The sequence below is a fragment of the Phytophthora infestans genome, genomic scaffold (genome assembly GCF_000142945.1).
Source record: "Phytophthora infestans T30-4 supercont1.47 genomic scaffold, whole genome shotgun sequence".
Classification (NCBI taxonomy): Eukaryota; Oomycota; class Peronosporomycetes; order Peronosporales; family Peronosporaceae; genus Phytophthora; species Phytophthora infestans.
Genome location: NW_003303712.1, coordinates 272,097 through 296,499, shown reverse-complemented (window position 1 = coordinate 296,499; position 24,403 = coordinate 272,097). Strand labels below are relative to the sequence as shown.

Below are 24,403 nucleotides of genomic sequence, written 5' to 3'. Positions count from 1 at the left end.
TTTCGTTTGGCGGCTCGCCAATTGTTTTATCCAATCACAATGCGGGCGATTGGCCACCCTATCCGCAGCAGCAATATCTATTTTTCTGCGGTGACACGCCACAGCACTAGGCAGCTTACTCTCCGAGAGCTACACGTCGTCGTCGAAGAAAGGAGCGCTGCGTCGATCCTACGTTATCTTGTTGATGCGGACGACTCAAGTGAAGACGAGGTGGACCTATCCTACCCACAAGCCTACGAGAACGTGCTTGGATCTCGGTATGTCGACAGACCAACTAGCTAGAGGCGTCGAGAGGACCGCTGAAAGTCTTTTCTATTTGATACGGAGTGTCCGAATGCTGATGAATTTCTCAATCACTTCCTCCTAGAGAAGGAGGCATTCTTCCGCCTCGTCGACTTGGTAAAGAACGATCCTATCCTTATATCTAGAGGGAATTGTCCATTTTGTGGGTCTGCGCAGTTGCTAGCTTTTGTTTTGTCTCGCCACTTTGCTCCTCTCCTTCCGTGTAGTGGTTGTAGTTGTTTCTATCCGTTAACCACTTAATCAATACACTTAGAGAGTTGACGCTTGACGCTGGACCACCGTTGCGCCACGGAACTCTCTTATTAGCAGGCTGCTCTATCGAAGCCAGCCTACGGGCTTTCACAGCAGTATTATAGCAGCGTTTTCCACAGACGCTACTGTCGAACAATTCTTCGTCCCCGAACGTTGAGAGCATTGCAGCTAAGCAACTGCGATGTGTGCTGTGCTCACACCCGTTATTTCCACACGATAGTAATGCCAATTCGTATGTTGTAGCCTTCGCAACGCGACTATAATGCCTTTCACTTGCACGGCGCCATTTAAATCTGTGAGTGGATTTGCGACTGTTCTCCTTGCACATCGCCATAAAAAAGGTCGCTGCTGCTTCCCTACTTTTGCGACTTTTGATTCTGGACGCTCAAAAATAGTTTACCCAATCGAAGCGCCGGAAAATGTTTGACTTGCTGCGGCAGAATAAAAACTAACTGCTGCAAACATTGACTACCCCTAATGCTGCTTTTGCAAGAAAAAAAAATGTTTATAGACGTGCCCGAGCAGATCATTTTACAGCCGCAGCCTCAGATATAATTCATTGTATCTTAGTGCGGTATGCTTGGAGCGTCAACTCGGTATGGGTACCGGAGTCACTGCGATGTTTAAAAGCCAGTAAGCTACGTTTTTAGCAATACTAAATATTGTTAATAGGAATTGCATGTTTTACGAGTTTAAATCGTAATAGCTATTGATGAGCTCCTTGTTATAAGAAGCTGCGAGTAACGCAAATTAGACGTAGAGGTAATGGAGTTTAAGATTCTGTGGAGTCTTTGACGAACTCTTAACAAAGGATGCGATGTTACACATTTCCCTGGGCAGATCCTTTGTCGGTGAGCTGACGAGCACTTTACTGCTTATATAAAGTCACTGTCTAAGATCGCTGGTTGCGCAACTTTGCTGAGGTAAGTGTAAGGCTACAGGATGACAAAAACCTAACACAGCTCTTTGAGCTGCAAATATTTATCGTAGTTATTAGATAGCTAAACTGATGAAACTATGTAATATTCACCCCGCATATTAGGGAGGAATGTTTGCGCTGGGATCTAATTCTCTCTGACTCTTGTATCATGGGTTGTGGCACGAACAAAGTTAGCATGCTCTGGCTGAGCGCTTGCAGTTTTGGTGACCATCAAGTGATAAAGTATACTACTGTACGACCTTCACACCTGCAAAAATTGCGATCTGCTTCGCGAAACAAGCGTAATTTAAAGTGATTTTGAGAAAAAAGCCGATTTGTTGTCCAATCAAAAAATTCCAATCACTACTTTGATCACTTTTTTTTACCTCGACCCTCTCCTTAAGAAAATAACAGAAATAAAGCTAATGGTTCCTCATCGTTAATTTCTTTTGATAACTCTTCGCGACTCACATCCACAAAAATGTTCAAACTACGCTTGACCGACTCAAGTACTAATGTAGTACATGTATTTGACGCTTAGGCATCCTCGATGTATTTATGAGCTGTCAATAATTTAGTAAGGGACTCGCTCGCCTTAGCGCCAAGCCGACGCTGAGATTTTCCACATCGGACGTCCTCGACTTCCCTGTCACGACCTCGTTTCCGTAATGCACTCCCCAGCTCGTGAAAGTTCTTGTACTTGGCTGACAGACCCACGGTCTTAGCAGCACTGAGTCCGGGGGCTTGCAAAAGCATCCGCTGGTAAATCTCGCGCACGGTAAACTGGTTTTTCTTCCGGAACTGCGAGTTGAAGGGAGCGAAAGTCTGGGGCGGCAAGCAAAATATCTTCGCGAAGTCGTTCGTGTCAAAGCGGTTTAAAGGCATCAAGTGCGACGTCTCTGGCTTCGCTGCTCGCAGATTCGACGGGAACTTCGCCAGTAGCCGGGCGTGCACACGAGCAAGGAAGGTGACAGTTTCGTCGGCATTCTGGCACTGCTGAACGAAGAAATTGTTCTGCATCTGTGTGCGACCCATCGCCGTGTGGAGGCCGCTGGTACGCACTGTGGTTATCTGCGTCAGTGATCCCTCGATTAGATAAATAACATGCACGTCACCACAGTTCTCACGCACTGTAGCCAGACGCGTCTTCTGCTCGAAGAAACGACGGTCGATAATACTGCCCGACAAATCGTGCACTTCTTTCCGCTCCAGGATGACGTTCAGCATGAATTCCTGCGTCTCCCCGCCAATGCGTTTCCTGCGTGCTATCCACTGAGCGTCACCTACACCAAGCACGCGCACCTCGCAGTTGACATTTCGCTCCAGTAGTTTCCTCTCCAGAATTCGCGGATTTCGTCGCTCGATGATTTCACGATGGTCCAGAAGTAGAACCAGCTCCCACGTGTCCGTCTCACGGATCAAATCCTCAGGTACAGTGTGTGTCCTGATCGCGGCTTCAGGCTCTGGTTCTGGTACGCGACGAGCATTCAGCTCAGTCAATATCTCCTCGTCCGAGTCTTCCAGCTCAGCAAACGTCCAGCTGGGACTCGACGGCCGCTGCCTCACCTCTCCAGCCTGGTTCTTCCTCACGCTACCTAAAGCAGTAGCAACTGTAGCACTTGATCCAGCTGAAGTAATGGAGTCTGTAGTAGTAGTAGTAGTCGCTGGTCCTGTGAGTGATCCTGGACACAATTCTGCGCTGCGTCGGCCCTTCTCCGTCAGATAATAGAAGCCCAAGTTGGACCTCTTGACCACCTCATGCGTCCCGCTCAGCGACGCCAAACACGTCCGCAGCTTAGTATTGTTGCCTTCATACTACACCAACATTTGTTAATCATCTCCACGAGAGGCTACTCCAATGAATTCCATCTCAAGCTACCCCAGAGTCCAGCATTCGCTGCAGCAGCGTGTCACTGGACATGGCTGCGTCTTCATCCACCGCATGAGCTTCTTGCAGCACCAGTAGCACAAACCACGGCTCTGAACCGTGATACAATACCCTCAGTATAACTTAGTGTCTAGAGTGAACTACCTTAACAGCACGTACGTTTGCGGTAAGCAGGTGCGTAGTCTCTCGTGGAGCGGTCTGGCGTCCCGACAGAGGTGTTTCTCGCCGATATCTCGACCTGTACGCGTACTAAAGGTGCCGGAGGCGGTGCACTCGGCAATGCGCGGTCTTCGGCCTCTAGTAGATCTCTCTTTCGCAAAATACCGTGGATCTGGTTGGCCATGTAGTTGCCGATATGTCGCAATTTCTTGGCCTCGGCTGCGCTGCGTAGTGGCTCAGGGTGAGCGCGGACGGAGGTGATGGCACGCGCATAGTTGGAGACCAAGTGGGTGGACTCACGCACGCGCTGCTTGAGTGCCAGTAGGTCCTCCACTAGTGGGTCATTGTCGGCATGCACACAACCCTGAGTACTCTGACGAGGCATCCTGCAACTAAGATGCCTCTAAGTTCGCACCCAAAAAGCGAACTTATAACTTTAGCTTATGTTCGTTTATTAGTGCGAACTTTGCTTTAATCTACCGTCATTTTTGAAAAATACTGTCGAGGAAAGCCGATAAACTGATGCGACGGTTTGACGCGGACAAGGAGAACCGCGTGGCGACCACCTCCAGCTACTCGCAGCGCGCGCCGCTCTCGTCTCGCCAGCTTAAACCCGCAGGAACGGCTACCGCGTCTGGCGCCATGAAGCGGCCCCACAACCAGACGGACGGCTCTAAATACCCGCGCAAAGCTGGAGGAGACAGAACCGACGCCTCTCGACGGCCACACGGCGATGCACCGTCGTATCTTCATGGCACAGGTTTGTACAAGGCGACTACAGGCTCTTCAGTGCCCAATCGGTTAGGCTCCACGAGTTCCAAGGCCTCAGCAGTCTCTGCCAACGCAGAGACAAAGACCGACGAGACGTCGTCTGGAAAGAAGACGTGGAAACTCAGTGACTTTGAGATCGGCAAACCGTTGGGCAAGGGAAAATTCGGCAACGTTTATCTTGCTAGAGAGAAACAGTCCAAGTATGTGGTGGCACTCAAGGTGCTGAACAAACAGCAGCTCATGAAGTCGAGTATGGAGCATCAGTTGCGTCGAGAGATCGAGATTCAGTCCCACCTGCGACACAAATCCATACTGAGACTGTACGGCTACTTCTACGACGCCAAGCGCGTGTATCTGATCATCGAGTATGCCCCGCAGGGAGAGCTCTACAAGAAGCTGATGCGTGCCGGTCGCTTCTCGGAAAAACAGTCGGCTCTGTACATTCAGGAGATGGCACGTGCTCTTATCTACATGCACAGCAAGCACGTGATCCATCGAGACATCAAGCCCGAAAACCTGCTCGTTGGCTTCCACGGAGAGCTCAAGATTGCTGACTTCGGGTGGTCAGTACACGCGCCGTCTTCTAGACGCACGACGCTCTGCGGTACACTGGACTACCTGCCACCTGAGATGATCGAGAACAAGCCACACGACGAAAATGTGGACGTATGGACGCTTGGCATCCTCATGTACGAGTTTCTAACCGGTGCGCCTCCTTTCGAGACCGAGAACACCAAGGAGACTTATCGCCGCATTGCGCACGTGGACCTCAAGTTTCCTAGCTACGTGTCTTCCGAGGCTCGAGATCTGCTGGTGAAGATTCTGCGTCACGACCCACAGCACCGCATCTCACTGGAACGCGTGCTGGAACACCCATGGATCGTGCAGCACTGCGAGTCGTAGTGTACAGGTACAATAGTGAGTGTAGTCTATTCCTTGCACATTGTGTATGTGTCATACAGCGCTGGAGTTTACACCCTTCACGACTGCTTCTGCTCTGGGTGTTTAAGAGCCTCCGCTGCCTTTTCTGCCTTCACTTTAGCCTTCTGAATCTCCTCTCGATGCGCGTCTGCGATCTTCTGGTAGCTAATGGGCAGTTCGAACTGCTTGGCGAATTCCTCGGCCTACATAGAACCAGCGTGAGTACACAAAAGATGTCTTGTAGGTAAAATCTAAGCCCACTACCTGCTCGTCCAGCGCCTTCTTCTGCTGCCCCGCCGTGCTCTGGAACGACTCAAATACTTCGGAACGCTGTGCGTCACTCTCGGCGGACTGCAGCATCTCTCCGTTGAGTCGACGCAGCTCCGTCAGTTTGGACTGCACCTCTGCATTGGCTGCACGGCTGTGCTCATACGTGGCACGATTGGTCTGGCGGATGATGTACGTCGAGTCCTCCACAATCTCGCGCACCATACGCGACGTCTGGCCACCCATGGTCAATTGAGCTACAATTGCAGGTTGAGATAGCTACATGCAATAGTGTAAAGAAGTGTAATGTACGGGAATGACTGCTCCGATTACTGGTGTACCGCACATCATGATAAGTGCTTGAGCGAGATGGCAGCGTATCTGCAGGAGATGATGAACCGTAAGTGGCGACTGTGAGAGCTGTAGGGAGCAGATGAGAACCGAAGTTGCCGCTTTATATAGAGCAAACTGCGTTGATTCTCGTGATGCTGATTCATTGTCGAACTGTCGCTGGTTGATTCGCAGAAACCATTTCAGTCATCACCAACGACGGCAGAAACATCATTGTACGTCTGCTTCGCTCTGTGAGAACACGCTTCAATACTCAAGCGCTGACTGTGCTGTGTAACTCGCTGTTTTGATCGCTGTAGGGCGTGCTGAAGGGCTTCGATCAGTGTGTGAACGTGATTTTAGACGATAGTTTCGAGCGCGTCTTCTCGCTCAAGGAACCCGTGGAGGCGGTGGAGCTTGGACTTTACATCGTCCGTGGCGACAACATGTACGACCCGCTGTACTAGGCTATTTAGTGATGCAATTGAGGTACTGGTACCAATGTTAGCTGTTGCTGCTGCGTAGTTCCGTGATTGGAGGAGTCCCCGAGAACATTCGAGAGCAAGTAATCGATGACCAGACACGTGCAGCGCCGCTGAAACCACTGGTTCATTGATGCGCATAGTAATTTACTCGACTTTGGCTCTGCAGCGAGCTGGGGTGCATTATACCCTTCAAGGATGGATTTTTTTGTTTACTGTTTTCGTCGCTTTTGAAAGAGGCAAACGTCTTCGCAATTCACTCCGAAAATCCTAAAGGCGGGCATTAAAATTGTTTCAAACATTTCTCTCGATGCAATTTAACACGAAGTACCATTTTACTGGAAATGACGAATACAACGGATTAAATTTTGGCAACGAGTTACTCGTGAACATCGCGCACCCGGCTGCAAGCATAATATTTGCCGTATTTTTTTTATTAATAACACATACGCAAGCATTCCGACCCACATTCGACAAAATGAAGCAAACCCAAGTGCTTGTTCGCCGTGCTGTTGGTATTCGTCGGGCGTCCACCGCACATGTGCGCCCCAACTGGCTGGAGGAGGGGTGCGGCGACGTCCCTGTGCACCCGCAGGCTCAGGATACGGAGATTAGCGAGATGCTCCGCGGTGGACATGCCTTGCAGATCGCTAGTGGCAAGCTGCTCGATGCCAAGGTGCATAATGCAAATACTATTATTTTTATTATTTTTATTTGTTCATTATGGTATGAGCACAGGTGGCGGACTTCCACGTGATCAAGACTTACTCCGCTGCACACCTTGAGAAGCTTAAGGTCGGGAAATGCTCAAATGCGCCGGGAGATCGGGTCGCGTAAATAATGGTCACTGTGGAACTATTTATTTTTCTTGTAGGAGCTGCGCGATAACGAAGAGAAAGCGGTGCAGCGTATTGAAGATACTGTACGTACGAAGGACCTGAGATTCCGTCCGAGTCTGATGGTCCCAGCGGTCGAGCTCTGCAGTTTTGTCGTCGGTGCGTCTGCCAGAGTTGTGAGGAAGAGAATGGATCATTGAATTCTAAGTATTTACTATTCCACTCCAGGCTGCGGACTGAGCCCATTGGGGGACACGATCAGCACGTCGTACGTGACGGGCGTCAAGATGGCAGTGAGCGATTACTACAACGACCAGATTCGCGAAATCTACGCCAGCAAACCCAACATGGTCGAGCTCAAAGAGGTACGTAGCATGTAGAACTAGCACCTATGCACGCTGCACTGACAATAGCCTTGTGATCAGCTATTTAAGGTGCAACGTGATGAGGAGCAGGACTTCGTAGACGCGCACACGCCCGACGTTTTAGACCCAAACAAAGGCAGTCTTGATCCCGTGGCTACATTCGCCAAGGCGTCATTGAAAGTACTGATTCAAGTTGCCAGGGTGGTGTAAGAATTGACGCTTGAGTATTCAGAGACTGCGTGTTGAAAAACTGAATAAAGGACGGTAATGATCCTATCGGTTTCTATGTCTAAGCTCACTCGGTGGACTTGAAGAGCAGCACGTAATGTTGGTCGGCGCGGAAGAAGAGCAGATATTGCGTGTCGTAGGCGATGGAGCAGCCGAAGCCTTTGCCCACGACGCAGTGCCATGTCTGTCCGTACTTTTGGTCGAAGTATTTCTTCATATCCGTCGCGATGTCCTTCTCGATAGCATTGGGAGTGGCCTGCAAGATCCGGATCAAATGGGCCACAGCCTCGTCCTTCATGGCAGTGCCCAGCTCCAGTCGCAAGATCGTGATCTTCGGCACTTTTCCAGAGCCGCCGCCGCCTTGCCCTTCACCCGCAGCCCCATCGTCTCCGCCCCTTGACGCGTCAGGGGGTCCCATGCTGGAGTCGAGATGAGAAATGTGCGTCGCTTCACGTCACCAAGGCTTCATATCCGTTATTTGTCACTAACGTTCAGTTAAGTTTTTCTATGGATCGGTTAACAGATTAGACACAACTGAGGTACGAATAAGACTTGCTAGACTCGCTTGCGCTGGTCGGACGAGCTCTCGCCACTCCAGTACTTGCGCTTGACCCGGTCCACTGTTCGAGTCGAGTAGAGCTCGAAGAAGCTCGAGGCCGTGTCGGCGATGCACGAGTACCCAGGGCCGTTGAGGTCGCGCGTGTAGATGAAGATCCGGAAGCAGAATGGGAACGTCTGAGCTGGTGCGGATCGTGTGGCCTTGCGCTTCTTCTTGAGCATCGGCTGCACCTTCCAGACATCAGGCAAGAAGAACCACGTGCTCCGGATAAAGCGCTTGTTGGAGTGGCTGTGGATCGCGTCCAACTTCTTGGTATCCGGCGACTCTGGTAACAACACGCGCCGTTCTTCCATCTCCACGGCCTGGAAACACGTGAAGCGGAACTGCTCGAAGACTGCGGCGCTCGGGAACGACGGAGGCGCATTCAGCTCTTCCAATAGATTGGTCGAGTCTTGCTGAGGGACGCGCTCGAAGCGGCCGAGGACGAACAACTCTCGAGCGTTGTTGCCTCCAGACGGAACGTGCTCGTGCTTCATCTGCTGTGTCGACGCTGCTGGGAGGAACTCGGCAGCGTCGGTGAAGGCGTGGCAATACACTGGACCACGACACACCCCGACACTGGAATGTTTGCGGTTGTTCATCTTCATGGAGTAAAAGTCGTGGTGTTCGGGGCACGACGGGAAGCACTGCAGATTCTTGCGGCCATTCTTCCAGTAGCAGTCGTTCAGAGCTGTCAGAAGTTGAATCCTCGCCGACTGGTTGGGAGGCACGGGGTTCGTGGCGGGGAGGGGCATCACTTTCATCGCCATCGAGTTGCTTGGCTTCGGGATGGCTGCAGGGAGGAGCGTGTCCCCTGTTAAGGGCAGACGCTGGTTGAGTGTGGAAGAGCGGAGGATGCGCTTAATAGTGTGGCCCTGCTCAGCCGCATGCAGCACCCCAGAGTGGTGTTGATTCTTGACCGACTCGGTGGGCGTAGTGTTCGCTGTTGAAGAAGTGGCGGAGTAGTGATCATGCGCTTGATTCGAGCTCCAGTGAGCGTCTGTGGGGTAAGCGTCGTGCGTCTGCATCAGTCGGAAGAGCGAGGGTCCAGTTGGGCCAGTTGAAGGGAGCTGATGGTGTTGATACGAAGGTGTGTAGTCATGATGATGAGTCGACATGGCGCTGCTGGTGGCCTGCGCGCCAGAGTCAAAGTAGAGATAGCCGTTGGATGCAGGTGGGTGCGAGGTTACGTTATAGAAGGGCTGGCCTTGTTGCTGGTGATAGTGTTGGTTGTCGTAGGGATCTGCGGGCGGTCCAGACCACGCGCTCATGTCCTCGAACAGCAGCTCCGAAGGCTCCAGTGCGTGTGGGAGACACGGATTCATCGTTTCCAGTTGAGCGGGTGCGCGAGCATTAGACGGACAGGATACGCCATCGCCTGCGAGTTTCCCAGAGGCAGAATAATTCCCACCGCCGGAGTGAGCACTCGGAGGGCAGCTGGCGCTAAATGTAGCACTGATCTCGGTTGTCACGGAAGTCAACGCCTGCGAGCGCGGCGTGAGTCCTCCAAGAGAAGGCAGAGAGTAGCCATTCTCCGTCTTTCCGCTCAGGAACCAACCGGAACCAGGATACGGCATCGAAATAACTGGCATATCGTGCTCTTCACTCTCCAACGCGAGTTTGTTCATGGGCTCATTCAAGTGACTGAGAGAAGAACTGGACGAAGACATCGACATGCCCGCACCCCCGTGCTCGTAGTCGCTCTCCAAGTAGGTATCATCAAACGAACTCGACGAGATGGCGTGCCAATCCGCGTGAGAAGACGCCGCGCCTCCTTCACAGCTCGCAGGAGCACTCAACCCACCGCCACCCAAAGCGTTATTGCTCGTTTGAAACGTCGAATCCGCGTATCCAGACGAACCTCCAGCGTGTTGGGTGCCTTCCAGAAAAACATCTTCTCGCTTCAAGCTCGGCCACTTGCCGTCACTGGAGATGGAGCACCGCAGCTCCGCGTTGTTGTCTCCATCCCTCGCATCGAACCCTCGTGGTGGACTCGCCATCTTCTTATCTAATGAATGGTCTCCGAAAATCCGGAGCTGAAGTGTCGACGAAAACGTCATGGCGTCCTTGCTCACACGGGTATGACAAAGTGAAGGTCGAATCGGTCAACGCGTTGGTCTGAGTGAGGGTGGAGTTACGAGGTGACTTTGGGGCCGCTGCGAAACTTCATGAATGCCGGAACTCTGGGATCGAGCAGGCGATCGGTTGGCCCGCGTGGCAAACGGGTGGACCGTGCTTAATGTTCTGTGATTTCTTCTAGTTTGTTTGGCGTCTACACGACATTTTGCCGCCGTATTGTGTCGGTCATGGCATTGGGAGTATATCTGGAAGGTGATTTTTCACGGTTTTTCTGGGGTTTTCGTTGAAGCTGCTACAACCTGACTAAGCGTGCTCGAAATTCAAGGAGGTTTCGAGGGCGGGGCGACGCTCGTGGTGACGTGCCACCCCTTATCTGGTTCGCTAGGATTGACTAACGAGGAGCTGGAATTCGAAACTCTATTGGGATACAGAGCTAAGATTAAGGGGAGGTCAGCCCTCCTCCTGTACGAGACGGGGATTGCAGATCAAACATGGAGCAACAAAAACCCACGCGCAGCTGGACGACGCTAAGATATTGCGGTTCGTATAGTACATGATGGGCGTTTTGAAGGGGAAGTAACGCTGATGCAATGACGAGAGCCTGTCATTCTTTCGAGCTGTATTGAGGAGCTCTTTAGGGTGATTAAACTGGACGGAGATGACCGTAAAACCACAAGTACGGGTCAGATAACCGAAGTCGTCTGATCCGCTGCAGAAGCTGCATAGAAACTCGATGTTCCGGTCTCATTTAGCGTGCGGCGTTATCAGGTTTTGGTGGGCGGACCGTGACGAATTGACGTGCATTTAACTGAGCTGGAGACTCGGCCAGATCTTTGCAGTTGGGACCCGCTCGCGCTGGGACCGGGACTTGAAGCGATGGTGCTTTGAAGCGCAAGTAAGAGCTGGCCCTGGGACTTGACGCGAACCCAGCCCTGCGCCGACTGGCTAGCTGGATATGTGGAAACTTTTGGGCATTGCTTATTGCGGACACCTTCCAGCGAGTAATCGCGATAAGCAGTTGGCGCACTTATGAGTTGGTCTATATGCTAGCGTCATCTCTTCGACTGCGATCGTGGGCACCGACTTGAAATAGATTGTCACTATCATGCGATCTTGCAGTGAGAACCATTCAACGATGACGCAATTCAGATGCTCGCTTCAATCGACGGATGCGCGTTCAATTCGTTGAACTTGGCGTTATCGCGGCTGGTGATGTTTACAGTTTTACTTTTCGTCATTCGTGATGCCAGAGCTGTTGTCTGGTCGCAAATTTAAAAGGGGCTCCTCTTCTTTAGACGTTGATAGTTCGAGTACTGTAATCCGGGAGAAACCCATCGTCGAATTGATTAATCAGCGAAAGAATGCGCTCTACGATGTAAAGCTCATCATTTATTTCTGCCCATCGTCATGATAAGACTGGTGTCTTCCGACTTTAGACTCCGCGTTTCAACCTGGATTCGTTCTCCAGTGCCTTTTGAGCGCTTCCTGGTCATAAATCCTGATAGTTCGGGAGCGCCGAGGCTACTCGCTCGTTGCTATCATCTTCTTTCAATGATCGTCGTAAACGAGCCTTTGATCGGGACTTGCATAGACACTTTCGCGTCGTTTCAACGCCTCTTTGGGTCGGCTCTCTGATCGAGAGGAAACGTGTCCAATCGACGGCAAATGAACTTTCCATGTGTAGTAACTCAAAGCTACAACAGCAAATAACTTTCGGGTTGATCCGTTATGTGAGATTCTCAATGGTAGACGAACACCCTCCCCCTCGAAATGTGTACGTAACCCGTAATGATCTTGGCATGGGACCGAGTGATCGTCGACGGTGGCCCATAAGTGCATGATTATCTAAAACCTCTTCTGCATGTCGATCCCCCAATCACCACATTCACGTACACGCTATTTGTGCAAAATCGTCAATATTAAATATTTCGGCCTCCACAACTTTGTGACATTGCTCTTTATTTTTGCACTTTTCTCTTGCCCTATGGTGATTCTCCATTTATGTGGCAGATCACCGGGTTTTGCGTTGATTTATGGTATTCCTCTGTGAGCTATTGTTATTATTTTATCATACTTGTTCCCATCGGTACAAAAATGTTTCAACTTGTATCATTGCCGATGACATCTTACTATAGTCGGAATCAATTGCCACGATATATTGAGATTTCAGCAGTCCATTTTGTAATAACTACTGGTCTAGTTTTTAAACAGAGCATACAGGAATAAAGTGATCGATGAGACATGCTCTAAACTGGTTGTTTTTGATCGGATACGTCAAATATATGATGTCACTAAAGTGCGAATGCGTGACTAATTGCAAAGCACGAAAAATTATTGAGAGCGGTATATCATGTCGCGAGCGTCCAGGTTTGTCCCGTCGAGGAAGAGTGTTGGAAGACTCATACGGTGGTATAGGACGACGCCACGGTAGATATCCTGTAGAGGGTGTCTATAAACTGCATTAGAAGGTTGAAATAGGAACAGACCGAAGAAGGCAAATAGCTCTCACTTCTCGATTAGTAAAGCCGCTGGCAAGGCCCCGACGCGAGCCGAAACCGTCCAGCTTGCGTTTAACAATAAAATTCGTACACGTACAACATTTATTTATTACATGATGGTACGTTTCGCCACTTATTTCCGTTTCACTTATTTATGTAGTAAGTTTTTTGGAAAGCTTTTTATTGGGTCGTAATTGGGTATGGCCTGATTGTCAGGTCTTATGGAAAACCAGACCGCTAATCGAGGCCCTACCAAATACCGTACCTTTTGTAAATGCAATTTGGATTAAGTGTAGAGTATAAGGTGCATCCCTGCGGAGTGCATTGTTACTAGAGCATATGTCGTTTTCTTGCTGTCCTACTCACCTGTCATATCGTCGTCGCCGCCATTTCCAGCCTCGTCGTCGTCATCGCTGGCGGTACCGTCCACTCCACCTTCATTGGATGCACCGTCATCAACATCTTCTTCGTCTCCACTTGAGATCTCTTCTTCAAAAGGAAGTTCAACCGGTTGCGGTAGCTGGATTGACACGCGAGGGCACCCGCGAGCGCGACGACCACGAGTGACAGCAATAACAGCAACGTGGCCTCTAGCCAAAGCCTTAATGGTGGCCACAAAAGTCATAAGACTCGGATGCGGAGCTGCAGCCGCTCTGTTTAACTCTCGGTCAAACCTTTCTAAAGGATTGTTAGTCCGTGCAACTAGTCGCTCACTCATCCTATGTACATTCCACAAGTCAGTCTTGTACATATTGAGCCAAGTACTTTTGAAGTAGGATCAAAATGCTCGCCATTTCAAGCGAGCGTACGCAACGTTAGATGCTCTGCAGCGGTCTTTAATATGGCGTTTGACCCAGGTAATACCTCCAATCTCGATTTGCTCTTCTGGCACTACTGTGAGCATATCCAGTACCCCGGGTGTCATAGCGATTGTTGCAGCACTGTTTGATATACCAAGCTTGCGGATTTTACGACGAACAGCCTGTTTGAAATGGAACAGACAGCCGATGATGTTTGCTGCAGGAAACTGCACTCCAATTGCGTCAATTAAGACCCTCTCAAAATCGCATACTACCTCCCTAGGTTCCAATTGCTGGTCAGTAGCTTGCATGATGAAATGGAGAAGATCATAATACGAAGCCATTGTTTGTCGTGTAGTTAACACGTAAAGGACAGGACAATAGTACCCCGCAGAGCGATCGTACACCATAAGTACCACACATTGGCGAAATCCACGGTGCACACATCTAAATGTGCTGTCAATAAAAACCGTAGTCCCCGAGTACTTTAGCAAAGCAATCAGCTCCGGGTGAGCCCAGCCGATGATTATGTTGGGATTGCCGCTGTCATCAAAGCCACTAATTTAAAGGAACGGAAAAAAGTTTAGCGGTTGGTCTTGAACGCGAGAAAGAGGTGAAGGCTCAATTGGTCCGTACATGTTGCCGCCAAAATGACGGTTGCGTGCACGATACACACGACTTAGCACTTGCTCGCGCGATAGTCCTACAAGGACTTGCATTTGACTCCTCCGTAGAATTGTTCATCTATTTGAGACCAAATAGTCGTGGCAGACAACGCAATTTGATTGCGGGCCAATTCATCGACAGCGACTTGCATTTCCCTCACTATATCCACCAGGTCATTAGCGACTACAGCTTCTGCACGGCATGAATGTGGAACGAAATTTGTAAACACCAGTGTGTTTGCACGGAGCTCAACTTTACCATTGCACTGTCTACCACGGTAATAACTGCATCGGTATACAATCTTCGGCGCGATGACCAAGCGCGAGTGAACTGGTACCCGCCCAGATTGATGATTGTAGCGTAGCGATCACTGCGCACAGCAGCTGAGTGAGCTACTACCGAGGCTGGTGGGGAACGAGCAACTTGTGTTGTTTCGAAGATCATGTTTTAACCAGGAGGAGCTCTTACTGGGCGAGTAGCTTGGGTTTGACGAGACAGGCTGTGCACAGCGGCGGGATGCAGGCTTGGATCAGTAGAAGACATGGCCCAGGGCAGTAGCGGATTAGTTGTTGAGTAGGAGGAGGAATGATTGAAAGTGGCAAACTGAGAGTTCTGCCCGATCTAGAGTGCGTAGTGGTTACAGAGTGCGTAGCGGTTACAGTTTGGATTGGGATGCTGGCAACTTCTCTTCCCTGCGCACTCGCCACTTTTAAGTGGTTATACAACGGACGGCAGCTGCCTGAAACTCAGCTCTTCCCAAAGCTCAGACTTCGCTCATAGCTGCTCACCGTTCCATTTGTAGGGCCCATGACTCAAAGTCAGGCCCTACCCGGACGCGACCTCAAAATAATCTACCGTTTTTTCTATATTATCATGGGTGTGCACGATCAAACTTCAAACAACGCTAAAGGCAACGGGGGAGTATGGCTCCATACATTCTCTTAGAATACGTTCGTTAAGCTCGATTCATTTTATGCCTTCAGTCCACAACGAGAAAGAGCATGCCCTGGTGCTTTATGCTGATACGATGAGTACGCCAAGAAAAAATGTCGTGACTGCTCCCAGGTCCCATCACCTCGAAGTGGCCGGTCCCGTACCACGTCGCTCGAGCGAGGAGGACGGCCTAAACCGTACTCGCTAGAGTCACCGTTCCTACTTGTGACATCCTCCCCGACTGAAAATCGACGTCATCACAGGCCTTTTCCTCTCCGTAAGTCCTTTACCGTACAAACGCCAAAACCGCTCGGCTAGACCGCTCTATTTGCTCTAGTTCCTCCATTTGCGCACACCATTCAGCGTAGCCTTTGAAGATCATCTCACGGGGCGATTGACCGTCCTTTTCGAAAACACGCCAAATTTTGCTGAGCACACCAATCATGATCGTACCTGTGCTCAGCAGCACCACTTGGCGATTCAATAACAGCCCATTATCGATAACGACACCTTCATCACATGCGTTGAAGTACCAGCACAAGATCAAGACCAACCCAGCCTTGGAGGGCAACGCCACGCCTTCATAGGCATCCCGAACAACGAAGAGCCCCGCAACAACGTGACACCCCAAATTGCCTACATAACCATGCACGAACAACGCATTGCCCCCCCCCTCCAGTCCACGTTCAGACCGTTCCAGTACCCCGCAACACCTAGTCGGCCGTTCCTTAGATATATTCTGGCCGGAAAACACATCAATACGTGTGGAAGGCGTTAATCCGCTTGTACGATATCCGTCCCAACACGCGCTTGTGTTCAACGTGTTCCGCTAACATAACCATGGGAGTAGCCGCCATCGCCTCAAATATCTTCCACCACTTCTTGAACAAAGGCTGCCCCTGCACCGCGACACTCCGTAGGTATTTGCGGTAACACAGTAGACTCACCTTCGAAAGACCAGCCCACTTGTAGACGAGCAGGCCATTCACCGAAAACTATCCAATAGCCACTCTTTGTAACGGTTCCGTAGCAGTCCACCGTAGATCCCAACTAGCTATCAGAAGTAGCTCCTTGTAGTGTAAATTAACAACACTGCCCAGGTTCATCGTCGTCGAGACTACCATAACGCTTAGCCCACGACCAAGGTAATTACGGTCTCCATCGTCGTCGCAATCACGATCTGGTGCTCTCACTCGCGCTCATGCTCGAAGTCGTGTTATCCATCGCGCCCATAAGCGTCAGCATCTCTTGCATCAGTTCCTTCACCCAGCGTTTGTGAGGCGGTCATTAGCTCTCACAAACTGAGCCTAGTCACTAACCGTCACGTCCATAGCCGTGCCGAGGAAGGCAAGACGGCAATGGAGGTGAATTTGGGGAACCTCCGTCGAGTGTTGATCGAGATGCGAGCGAACAATCTCTAAGCCAACATCGACAAGTGCGTCTTCGCGTCACCAGAGATTAATGTTCTCGGTTGCTTCGTAAGCAGCGTGGGCGTTCGGGCTGAGCCAGGCAGGGTCAAGGCCATAGCAGCATGGCCAACGCCCCGATCCCAGAAGGGTATTTGAAAGTGGTTGGGCTCGGCCAACTACCTTCACAAGTACAGCGCAGGGTACGTGGGCCTCGCTAAGCCCTTGTCGGGTCTCCTTCAGAAGGACGTCGACTGGCGCTGGGAGCAAGAGCACCAGGATGCCTTTGACAGCATCAAGATCAGTCTCCAAGAGGCTCCTGTCCTGGAACTGCCGGACGAGACGAAGCCGTTCAGCGTCGTCTGCGATGCCTCCGAAAATGCAATCGGTTGTACGTTGCTGCAGGCCGATGCGGATGGACACGAACGAGTCATCTCGTTCCAGTCGTGATAGCTCAAAATCGCCGAACGATACTACCCTGTCCACGACAAGGCGCTCCTGGCAATGAAGTATGCCCTTGTGAAGTTTCGGGCTCATCTTCTGGACTCAAGGCCCTTTGTGATCTACACAGACCACGTGTCTTTTAGGACGGCGACGAATTCGCATCACCTCTCCCAACGGATGGCGTTGTAGCTGTCCTTCTTCGCGGAGTACAATTTCCGCGTTGAGTACAAGCAGGGCAAGCTCAAAGTGCTTGCGAGCGCCATCTTTCGGCGTTCAGACTACGAGTTGTCCCACATCACACGGGTGAAAACAGATCTATATGATCGGATACGCATGGCGTATCGGGATGATGAGGCTGTCGCGCCTATCGTCAAGTTCCTTGCAGCAGGAGCGAACGCGAAGTCCGACTGTCTTTCGTCGCGACAGCGTTCCCGGCTCTACCGATATGAGTTGAAGGATGGCCTCCTCTATTACCGGGTGGAGCATAGGGAACCTCCACGGGTGGTCGTACCCAACGATGAAAATATGAAGATCGACATTCTCGCGGAAGCGCACGACGCGCCCTCCAGCGGCCACTTGGGTCGTGAGAAGACCTTCCTGTCGGTCTCCCACGCCTTCTGGTGGACCCACATGTACAAGTGGGTCGCACAATACGTGAATACATGTGAAACATGTCAGCGGGTCAAACCCGCATGGCACGCTTCGGCTCCACTACAGAGCCTGCCCGTTCCGGCTGACTGTTAAAAGTCTATGAGTCTTGACTTCATTATTGGGCTTCCCGCCGACGGACATAGCAACACCGGGATTTTGGTGCTCGTGTGTCTGCTGAGCAAGATGGTACATCTCGTCCCAGCATCCGTTATCGTCACAGGCGAACATACCGCGAGGTTGTTCGTCGATGGCGTGTTCCGCTATCACGGTCTCCCGGAGACGATTGTTCCGACCGAGACCCGCGGCTCACGGCTGCGTTTTAGAAAACGCGGTTTTGTTTTCTGGAAGCTCGTCTGCCGATCTCCACTGCGGACCATCCACAGATAGACGGCAGGCGGAGCGCGTCAATCGAGTGCTCGAGAACACTCTGCGCAGTGTGTGTGCGGAAATCCCCCGTACGTGGTCGATGCAGCTTCCGGTTGTTGAGTTTGCGCTCAACAACGCGATGCACGCGTCCACCGGGCTCACGCCGCTCTATTGAATAGCTTCCGTCACCCCAGCGTGCCTCTCTATCTTCGAGAAGACACGGCATCCTCTATTCTAAGTGGGGAGGAGGCTCGGAACGCTCCTTCCTCCCAGGTCTCAGATGTGAGACCGGGTACGCTGCGAAAACAATTGGAACCCTTTGTGAATACCAAGCTGAGCGTGATCACCATGGTCCGCGACGCCATGGGAGCGGCCCAGGACAGACAGAAGGAGTACTCTGACAAACATGGAAGAGGAAATTTAAGTGTGTTTAAGGTGGGTGAGTTAGTGTTATTAGACACGATGAACCTACCGCTAGACACTGTCCGCTCTGTCGGCAGCAACATTTGACCGTTATCAGTCCTGGCCACGTATGGTGCGTCATACAGCATCGACCTGCCTAAGTCAAGGACGACACACCCGTCGCTCTACGTTGGACGTCTAAAGCGGTACCATGACCCACAGGGGGTTGCTGACTCGCAGACCCACAATGGCCCAGCTCCTCGAAGCAAGGACCAGCCACAGACGTCGACGAGGGCGCCGGAGCAGGCACGCAAGCCTCGAATTGAACAGCAAGGCTACGGTCGAGACCGTACGCCGGAGGGGCCTCGTACGAACGGACCACAGCGCCATACGTCGAGTACGTCGGGTACGCACCTTACGCGTACGATTGGAAGTGCACCCAATGCGGCTCCGGACGTGGCAGCAGAGCCTCAGCACGTCGGATCATGCGGAAGCCCTCGTCAAGATCGGACGAAGAGGCCCGGCGGTCCACCCGCAGATGCAGGCTCGAACTTGTCCAGGCGGCCCGCAAGACAAGCGAGCACGCCCTACGCCCGGCCGGCCGGCAGCATCACCGCCATTCCCAAGGCCAAGTGCAATCTCAAGCACGAAGACGCGTTAGCGGAGGCGGTCAACCTCAGGGCCCTGCGTCGGACCCGCAGGAGAAGCACTCGGTTGAGCGTAGCGCTTCGAAGGCGCCTGGTACTCGTATTTGTACAAGGGCATCTCCGCCCCTGCTTGACCGGAACGGAAAAGTCCACTACCACGTGGATAGGATTCTCCAGGCGCAACGGAGTCGCGTAAAACGACAGCCCTTCGTGAAGTGAAGCGGTTATGCCCACTCCGAGAACTCGTGGGAGCCGATTCAACGGCTCGTGATAGACTGCCCGAAGGCTGTTGCATCAAGGAAAATAAGTGGTGGCAGCTTCGTGAGTATTCCGGGGCTTCTTGCCCGAGCGAGGTACGGACGTAGACGCCACTTTGCACCCGCGCTCATCGTGAGCGCTAGCGGCCAAGCGCTTCAGATTGTCCCTTGGCAGCATGCGCTTGCTGACCAAGTGGGCGAACCGGACACGAAGACCACGCTGGTCCAGGATGCGGGACAGCAACTGATCTTCATGGAGCTCCCATAGCTCCGAGGGAGAGTACTTGAGAGACTTAATCCACGCTCAGAGCATGTCCTCACATGAGTTCCAGTTGGGGCAATTCTCGGGAAGAACCCAAGGGTAGCCTTAGAGAGGGTAGAGACCACCCCAGTTTTCGAGCTTCTTACGACAAGTCGTGAAGTCCTTCAGAGTGATTCGGTGCGGCGCGAGAAGCACGCACCGGGTCGCCTCCAAGTTGTCAACGAACAGCTGCTCCTTCTGGACCAGAGTACGCTCGTAAACGCCCTTAAAAGTGTGACCATCGACAAGGCCACGAGGAGCGACGCAGATCTCCAGAAAGCGGTTATCCCCAAAGCTCTCCTCGGGAGGCCGATAACCTCTTGAGTTGATGGCAGCTTTATGGTTGGCGGGTGTCACCACCGGCCCCCACGCGCGCGCTGGGCAGTTTGGAAGTTTTCCTGCTGCTGGTCGAAATCGTTCGTGATCTCCCGGAATCCATGGATGGCACCCTCCACTTCCTCTTCATTCGAGGAACCAAAGAGGCTCTGATAGGAGTACCCAGTCTCCTTCTCCCGGTGGAGTGGAGACTTCAAAGCCGTGCGCTCCTTAGAGAGCTTGGCATCTTTGGCTGTGGCTTTGGCGGCCTTAACACGCGCAAGACCCTCGGCGAGCAAAATATGTTTGATAGGTTTCTCCTCCTCGTCGTCGCCAGATTTGATAGATCCCTTAGTCTTGACGGCAGGACTTTCAGAGCGCACAGCCTGTGATCACCGTGATCACTAGCAAGCGAGGCACGTTGTCGTCGTCGTGCTCACTGGGCACTGGAGTGTGCCCTCCCATGGAGCTTACAGGAGCATGTTGAGTGCTCTCGGTCTCGGCCTCGTCCTCACTGCCTAAATCGACCTCACGTTCAGCGAACCGCGGATTCGGTGGATTGTTTGGGAGGACTGAAGGTAACGGACCGCGGGGCTTGCTTGCACGCTTGCTCGCTGCCGCGTCACCAGATGAGCCGATCGCCTCCGAGACCACCTTAGTAGCCTCTTGGAGTACAGAGCCTTTACCGCGAGCCTTAGTGCTCTTGGTTGCGCCTTTCCGGCAGCAGCCTTGGAGCTTGTTTCCGCACCTTCTTTGCAGTATCACGGGGAAAGCTAAGGTCGATGTGGAGACCGAGGAGAAGAGCGCTCAAGTGCTGCTCGAAACTCTAACTGTAAAGTGAGCCTCTGCCGCGCTCGGGCAGCCAAGTCGGTGTATTTCGACTTTGAGAAATGAGAGTTTGTGACGTACACTTCCTCATTCTGATTGGTCGGTAAACCGAACCTAAGTGGGGGAGGATATAACGGGGTACGTAATCCCAAGTGTACCCCTAGTCACATGAAGTTTGACACGTCACATCTGGTACATAGTACCAGGGTCGTCAGAGACCAACCATTGGCTGATGACATAGCTTTTCTATAGGTGACTTATAGTTTGTATTTTTAACTCAAGCTTAGCCTACCTAAAAATACGTTCAGCTTACAACTCATATTAAATTGGTCACTTCGCTCCATTAGACAAAAGGGACCTGTGAGCTACTCTGAGACTTTGTATACTCTCGGAAGCCAACTTCCTCTAGCGCAAGGTGCTGTGTGACCCCGTAACATTACGCGAGTCGAGGTTTCAGGAGTCCTTCACCGTTAATCGCGACATCTTCGGAAGTGACGGCTATTCTTCCTCTGCAAGATTGGGCTCAAAACCTTGTGAGTTGAATATAGAAATTGAGGAAGTGATATTAAATACACACATGGTCGAGCTCTCGTTGGTTCCCTAACTGCCGATGTATCGGATTGGTGGAAATTACTAACCTATAGGAAGCAGCGGTTAGTAATACTATAAATTAGTATGTAGTATAGAAGAGTAATACATTAGCAGATGTAGGACGGCTGTGGAAGCTTCTAGAAGCTTCCATCCGTTTGAATTGCGGGGGCGGCACTGTTACTTTCTCGCCCTCCCTTAAGTTCCTATCGTTTTTTAAATACTGGTAGCACTTGTTGGATCCAGCATCCTGATCTCATAGAGCCCATACCAACGAGCGCATAACTACAAGCCGAGATCAAGGCTGAATCAAGCAATGGCAGAACGCACAGCAGTGCCCAGCAACCCAAGTTCATCGGTATAGGGGGGAAGACGTGCGCGAATGGCTGTTCCAGATCGAGAACATCGACGCATCAACGGAGTTGTGATCGACGACGCGAATCAGCGACTACCAGGAATCACCGGGTCGGCGATGGAAAAACCAGCTTCAGGGTGGTTCCTGCACTGGGCTTTAACGACGCAAGTGGAGGGGCACACGTGGGGGATTTTCCGTGAGTATGTGCTCCAACACTTCGAGGCGTAGAGCTACCAGTCAGGGCTACGAGAGAATCTCCAGCGTCTGAAGAAAACGACGGATATCGAGATCGACAACGGCGAGTACTGTTCCCTCATCTTCCGAGTCGAAGGCATGAGCGTACTTGACCAGGTCCTGTTCCAAGCAAACGGCCTCAAGCCCTGCACGCGGACTACGTGAAACACGACAATCCGTAACGCTGAGTGACGCCATGGACTTTAGCTGTCAAGTTTGAGGTGACCCACTTTGGGGAAGACGCTGGTGAGCACAAGGTTCGCCACGAGAAGGCGAAGACCCCTAATGAACAAGGTCGAAACAACAAGAAGAGATCCAAGGGGAAATCCTTTCGAGGAAAGGCACGATTTAAACCGACCTTGAATTCCAAGAACAATAGAACTCGTACCTACCACTTCTGAAACAAGCCTAGCCACATCAAGGCAACTACTTTGCGTGAAAGAAGGAGAATGGGAGACAGGGAAATGAGAAGCCACGTCAGTGAAAGAGGGTCCTGTCGTGGAGGCGAAAGTAACCGGAGCAGTTACGCTTGATAATGTCAGTCTGAATGTTCTGAGTAAGAACCTTCTAGTCTACAATTCACGTCCACTGTTCACCGTCAGCGGTGATATCAGTGTGGCTGGCAAGATGAAGAAAATATTGAAGAATCTTCTAGTCAGCGGTGCAACCACGATTTACATGTCGAAGCAGTGGGTACAACCCACTACATCATCTGAACACAACAAAGTTTACCCACAAGAACATGCGAATCGATCTATGTAACGGGTAAGGGTTACCGTCACTGGCTTACACTATAGTGTGGAGGAAGCTCGCAATAATAAAACCAAGTCTTAGGTTTGTGTCAAATTCAACTCTGATTTTGTTAGGACCAGGGCGGCCACCCCTGGCTTCGTGTGAACCGCTCACACACATGTTTATACCGCATTGGTCAATAAGTGAGTCTGGATCCTCACTATCAACCAATCAGATGATGACACCTCGGCACACGCTACCCGTGTGCCACTTTACTTACTTATGTAATAACTAAATAAAAATCTACCTACTTATGTAATTGGAGTTGGGCCCATTACATCAGCCTCCTCTCTAAGTTGCGCTTACGCAACGTAAGCGACGAAACACGTTTGCAGAAAACGCGAAATCCAACGGAGCGAAGATAGCCGAGGACAACACGACGCAGTCAACGGGCGTTTGCACCAGCGCGACGCTGGTGACAGCAGCAAACATCGATACACTAACGGCGGCGGTAACCCGGACAGCCGAGACACCGGCAGAGCCGACAGTCACGAGGATCAGCGCCGGAAGCACGCGGTCGCGCGTGATAGATGACGCTTTGGCTCCCTGGGACTTGTACGCTTGTCAGAAGCGGAGAATCCATACACGCGACATTATGAAGAACCACTTCCATCGCTTCCCCGCGACGCGGAAGAAGTACATCGAAGGCGCTGATCGTGAGGGACTTCGTCGCTCCTGGTGTGCCTTCATCCGGCGATGAAACCGGATGTCGCGTGCTGGAGAAAGCTTTGTCGACTGGTTGGCGTATCGCGAGGAGATCCTCGCGAATCATTCGATTGGAGAGCTGCGCGTGAAGGTCTGAAACAACGCGTGAAATATGGACCGACTCTGCTTCGTGCACGTGAGAGAGGTATGTGAGTCCTGTGGTACTTCCACCCGTCCGACTCAACGCTAGTGGAGGGAACATCTCGCTGAGCGGCCACTCAGTGGAGAAGAGTCGGGATGGATCGGGAAGTACGAGTACACCCTGTCCAGTATGGATCAGGCAGCTAATCGCGGCGGCTCACGCCAACGTTTCACGCGTCGGAGCGCGGCATCGTTGTCGCTTCGGTCGTTCTCGTGGGCGCTCTCGATCTCGTTCACGGTCTCCGCGACGCGACCCGCGGAATTCTTCTTCTCATGCAGCATGGCCTCATATTCGTGGACCACGTCCGGAACGTCGCGGAGAAGGTTGGTGCGGGGTTTTCACGTATCACGCTCTGGGGAATAACCGAGCCAACGTACCAGATAGCAGCGCGCGGTCGGGGCTGCGCGAGGGGCACGCCTACGGACGTTACGTTGAGCGGTCGAGCTGTGGGGATCTTCGTGGTCAGCGATACGCTCCACAATCCAGCGCGCATCACCCACCGAGTCAATTATCGATGATGGGCCTTCACGATGATACGACGTACGCCCTGTACGTCCAGGGCGAGGTGGAGACAGCTTCGAACCGTGCGTTGACGCTCCGGTTGGGGCTGAGCGGGCGGAAGATCGTGCCTGGCGGACTGAGCAGATCGCGTCGGAGCTTCGGCAGTCAAATCGG

The 24,403-nt window shown here is 51.9% G+C and overlaps 7 protein-coding genes across 7 annotated transcripts; 3 read left to right on the top strand and 4 right to left on the bottom strand.

The window, feature by feature from the left end:
- Positions 1-2,011: 2,011 nt before the first annotated feature.
- On the bottom strand, positions 2,012-3,906 carry PITG_16978 (crossover junction endonuclease MUS81-like protein; the record flags this gene model as incomplete). Its single annotated transcript, XM_002897150.1, has 4 exons — positions 2,012-3,040; positions 3,086-3,289; positions 3,354-3,454; positions 3,522-3,906. The coding sequence occupies 4 exons, from the start codon at positions 3,904-3,906 to the stop codon at positions 2,012-2,014; spliced, it is 1,719 nt and encodes a 572-aa protein (XP_002897196.1).
- A 137-nt stretch (positions 3,907-4,043) lies between these two features.
- PITG_16977 (aurora-like protein kinase) lies at positions 4,044-5,204 on the top strand (the record flags this gene model as incomplete). The annotated part of the gene is made up of 1 exon (XM_002897149.1): positions 4,044-5,204. One exon carries the CDS (start codon positions 4,044-4,046, stop codon positions 5,193-5,195), a length of 1,152 nt encoding a protein of 383 aa, XP_002897195.1.
- A 68-nt stretch (positions 5,205-5,272) lies between these two features.
- On the bottom strand, positions 5,273-5,726 carry PITG_16976 (uncharacterized protein; the record flags this gene model as incomplete). The annotated part of the gene is made up of 2 exons (XM_002897148.1): positions 5,273-5,416; positions 5,478-5,726. 2 exons carry the CDS (start codon positions 5,724-5,726, stop codon positions 5,273-5,275), a joined length of 393 nt encoding a protein of 130 aa, XP_002897194.1.
- Positions 5,727-5,786: 60 nt separating this feature from the next.
- On the top strand, positions 5,787-6,277 carry PITG_16975 (uncharacterized protein; the record flags this gene model as incomplete). Its single annotated transcript, XM_002897147.1, has 3 exons — positions 5,787-5,880; positions 6,006-6,046; positions 6,131-6,277. 3 exons carry the CDS (start codon positions 5,787-5,789, stop codon positions 6,275-6,277), a joined length of 282 nt encoding a protein of 93 aa, XP_002897193.1.
- A 493-nt stretch (positions 6,278-6,770) lies between these two features.
- On the top strand, positions 6,771-7,508 carry PITG_16974 (uncharacterized protein; the record flags this gene model as incomplete). The annotated part of the gene is made up of 4 exons (XM_002897146.1): positions 6,771-6,968; positions 7,031-7,087; positions 7,167-7,287; positions 7,357-7,508. The coding sequence occupies 4 exons, from the start codon at positions 6,771-6,773 to the stop codon at positions 7,506-7,508; spliced, it is 528 nt and encodes a 175-aa protein (XP_002897192.1).
- Positions 7,509-7,696: 188 nt separating this feature from the next.
- On the bottom strand, positions 7,697-8,145 carry PITG_16973 (dynein light chain; the record flags this gene model as incomplete). Its single annotated transcript, XM_002897145.1, has 1 exon — positions 7,697-8,145. One exon carries the CDS (start codon positions 8,137-8,139, stop codon positions 7,789-7,791), a length of 351 nt encoding a protein of 116 aa, XP_002897191.1.
- Positions 8,146-8,233: 88 nt separating this feature from the next.
- Positions 8,234-10,319, bottom strand: PITG_16972 (uncharacterized protein; the record flags this gene model as incomplete). The annotated part of the gene is made up of 1 exon (XM_002897144.1): positions 8,234-10,319. The coding sequence occupies one exon, from the start codon at positions 10,317-10,319 to the stop codon at positions 8,277-8,279; it is 2,043 nt and encodes a 680-aa protein (XP_002897190.1).
- Between the last annotated feature and the right edge of the window lie 14,084 nt (positions 10,320-24,403).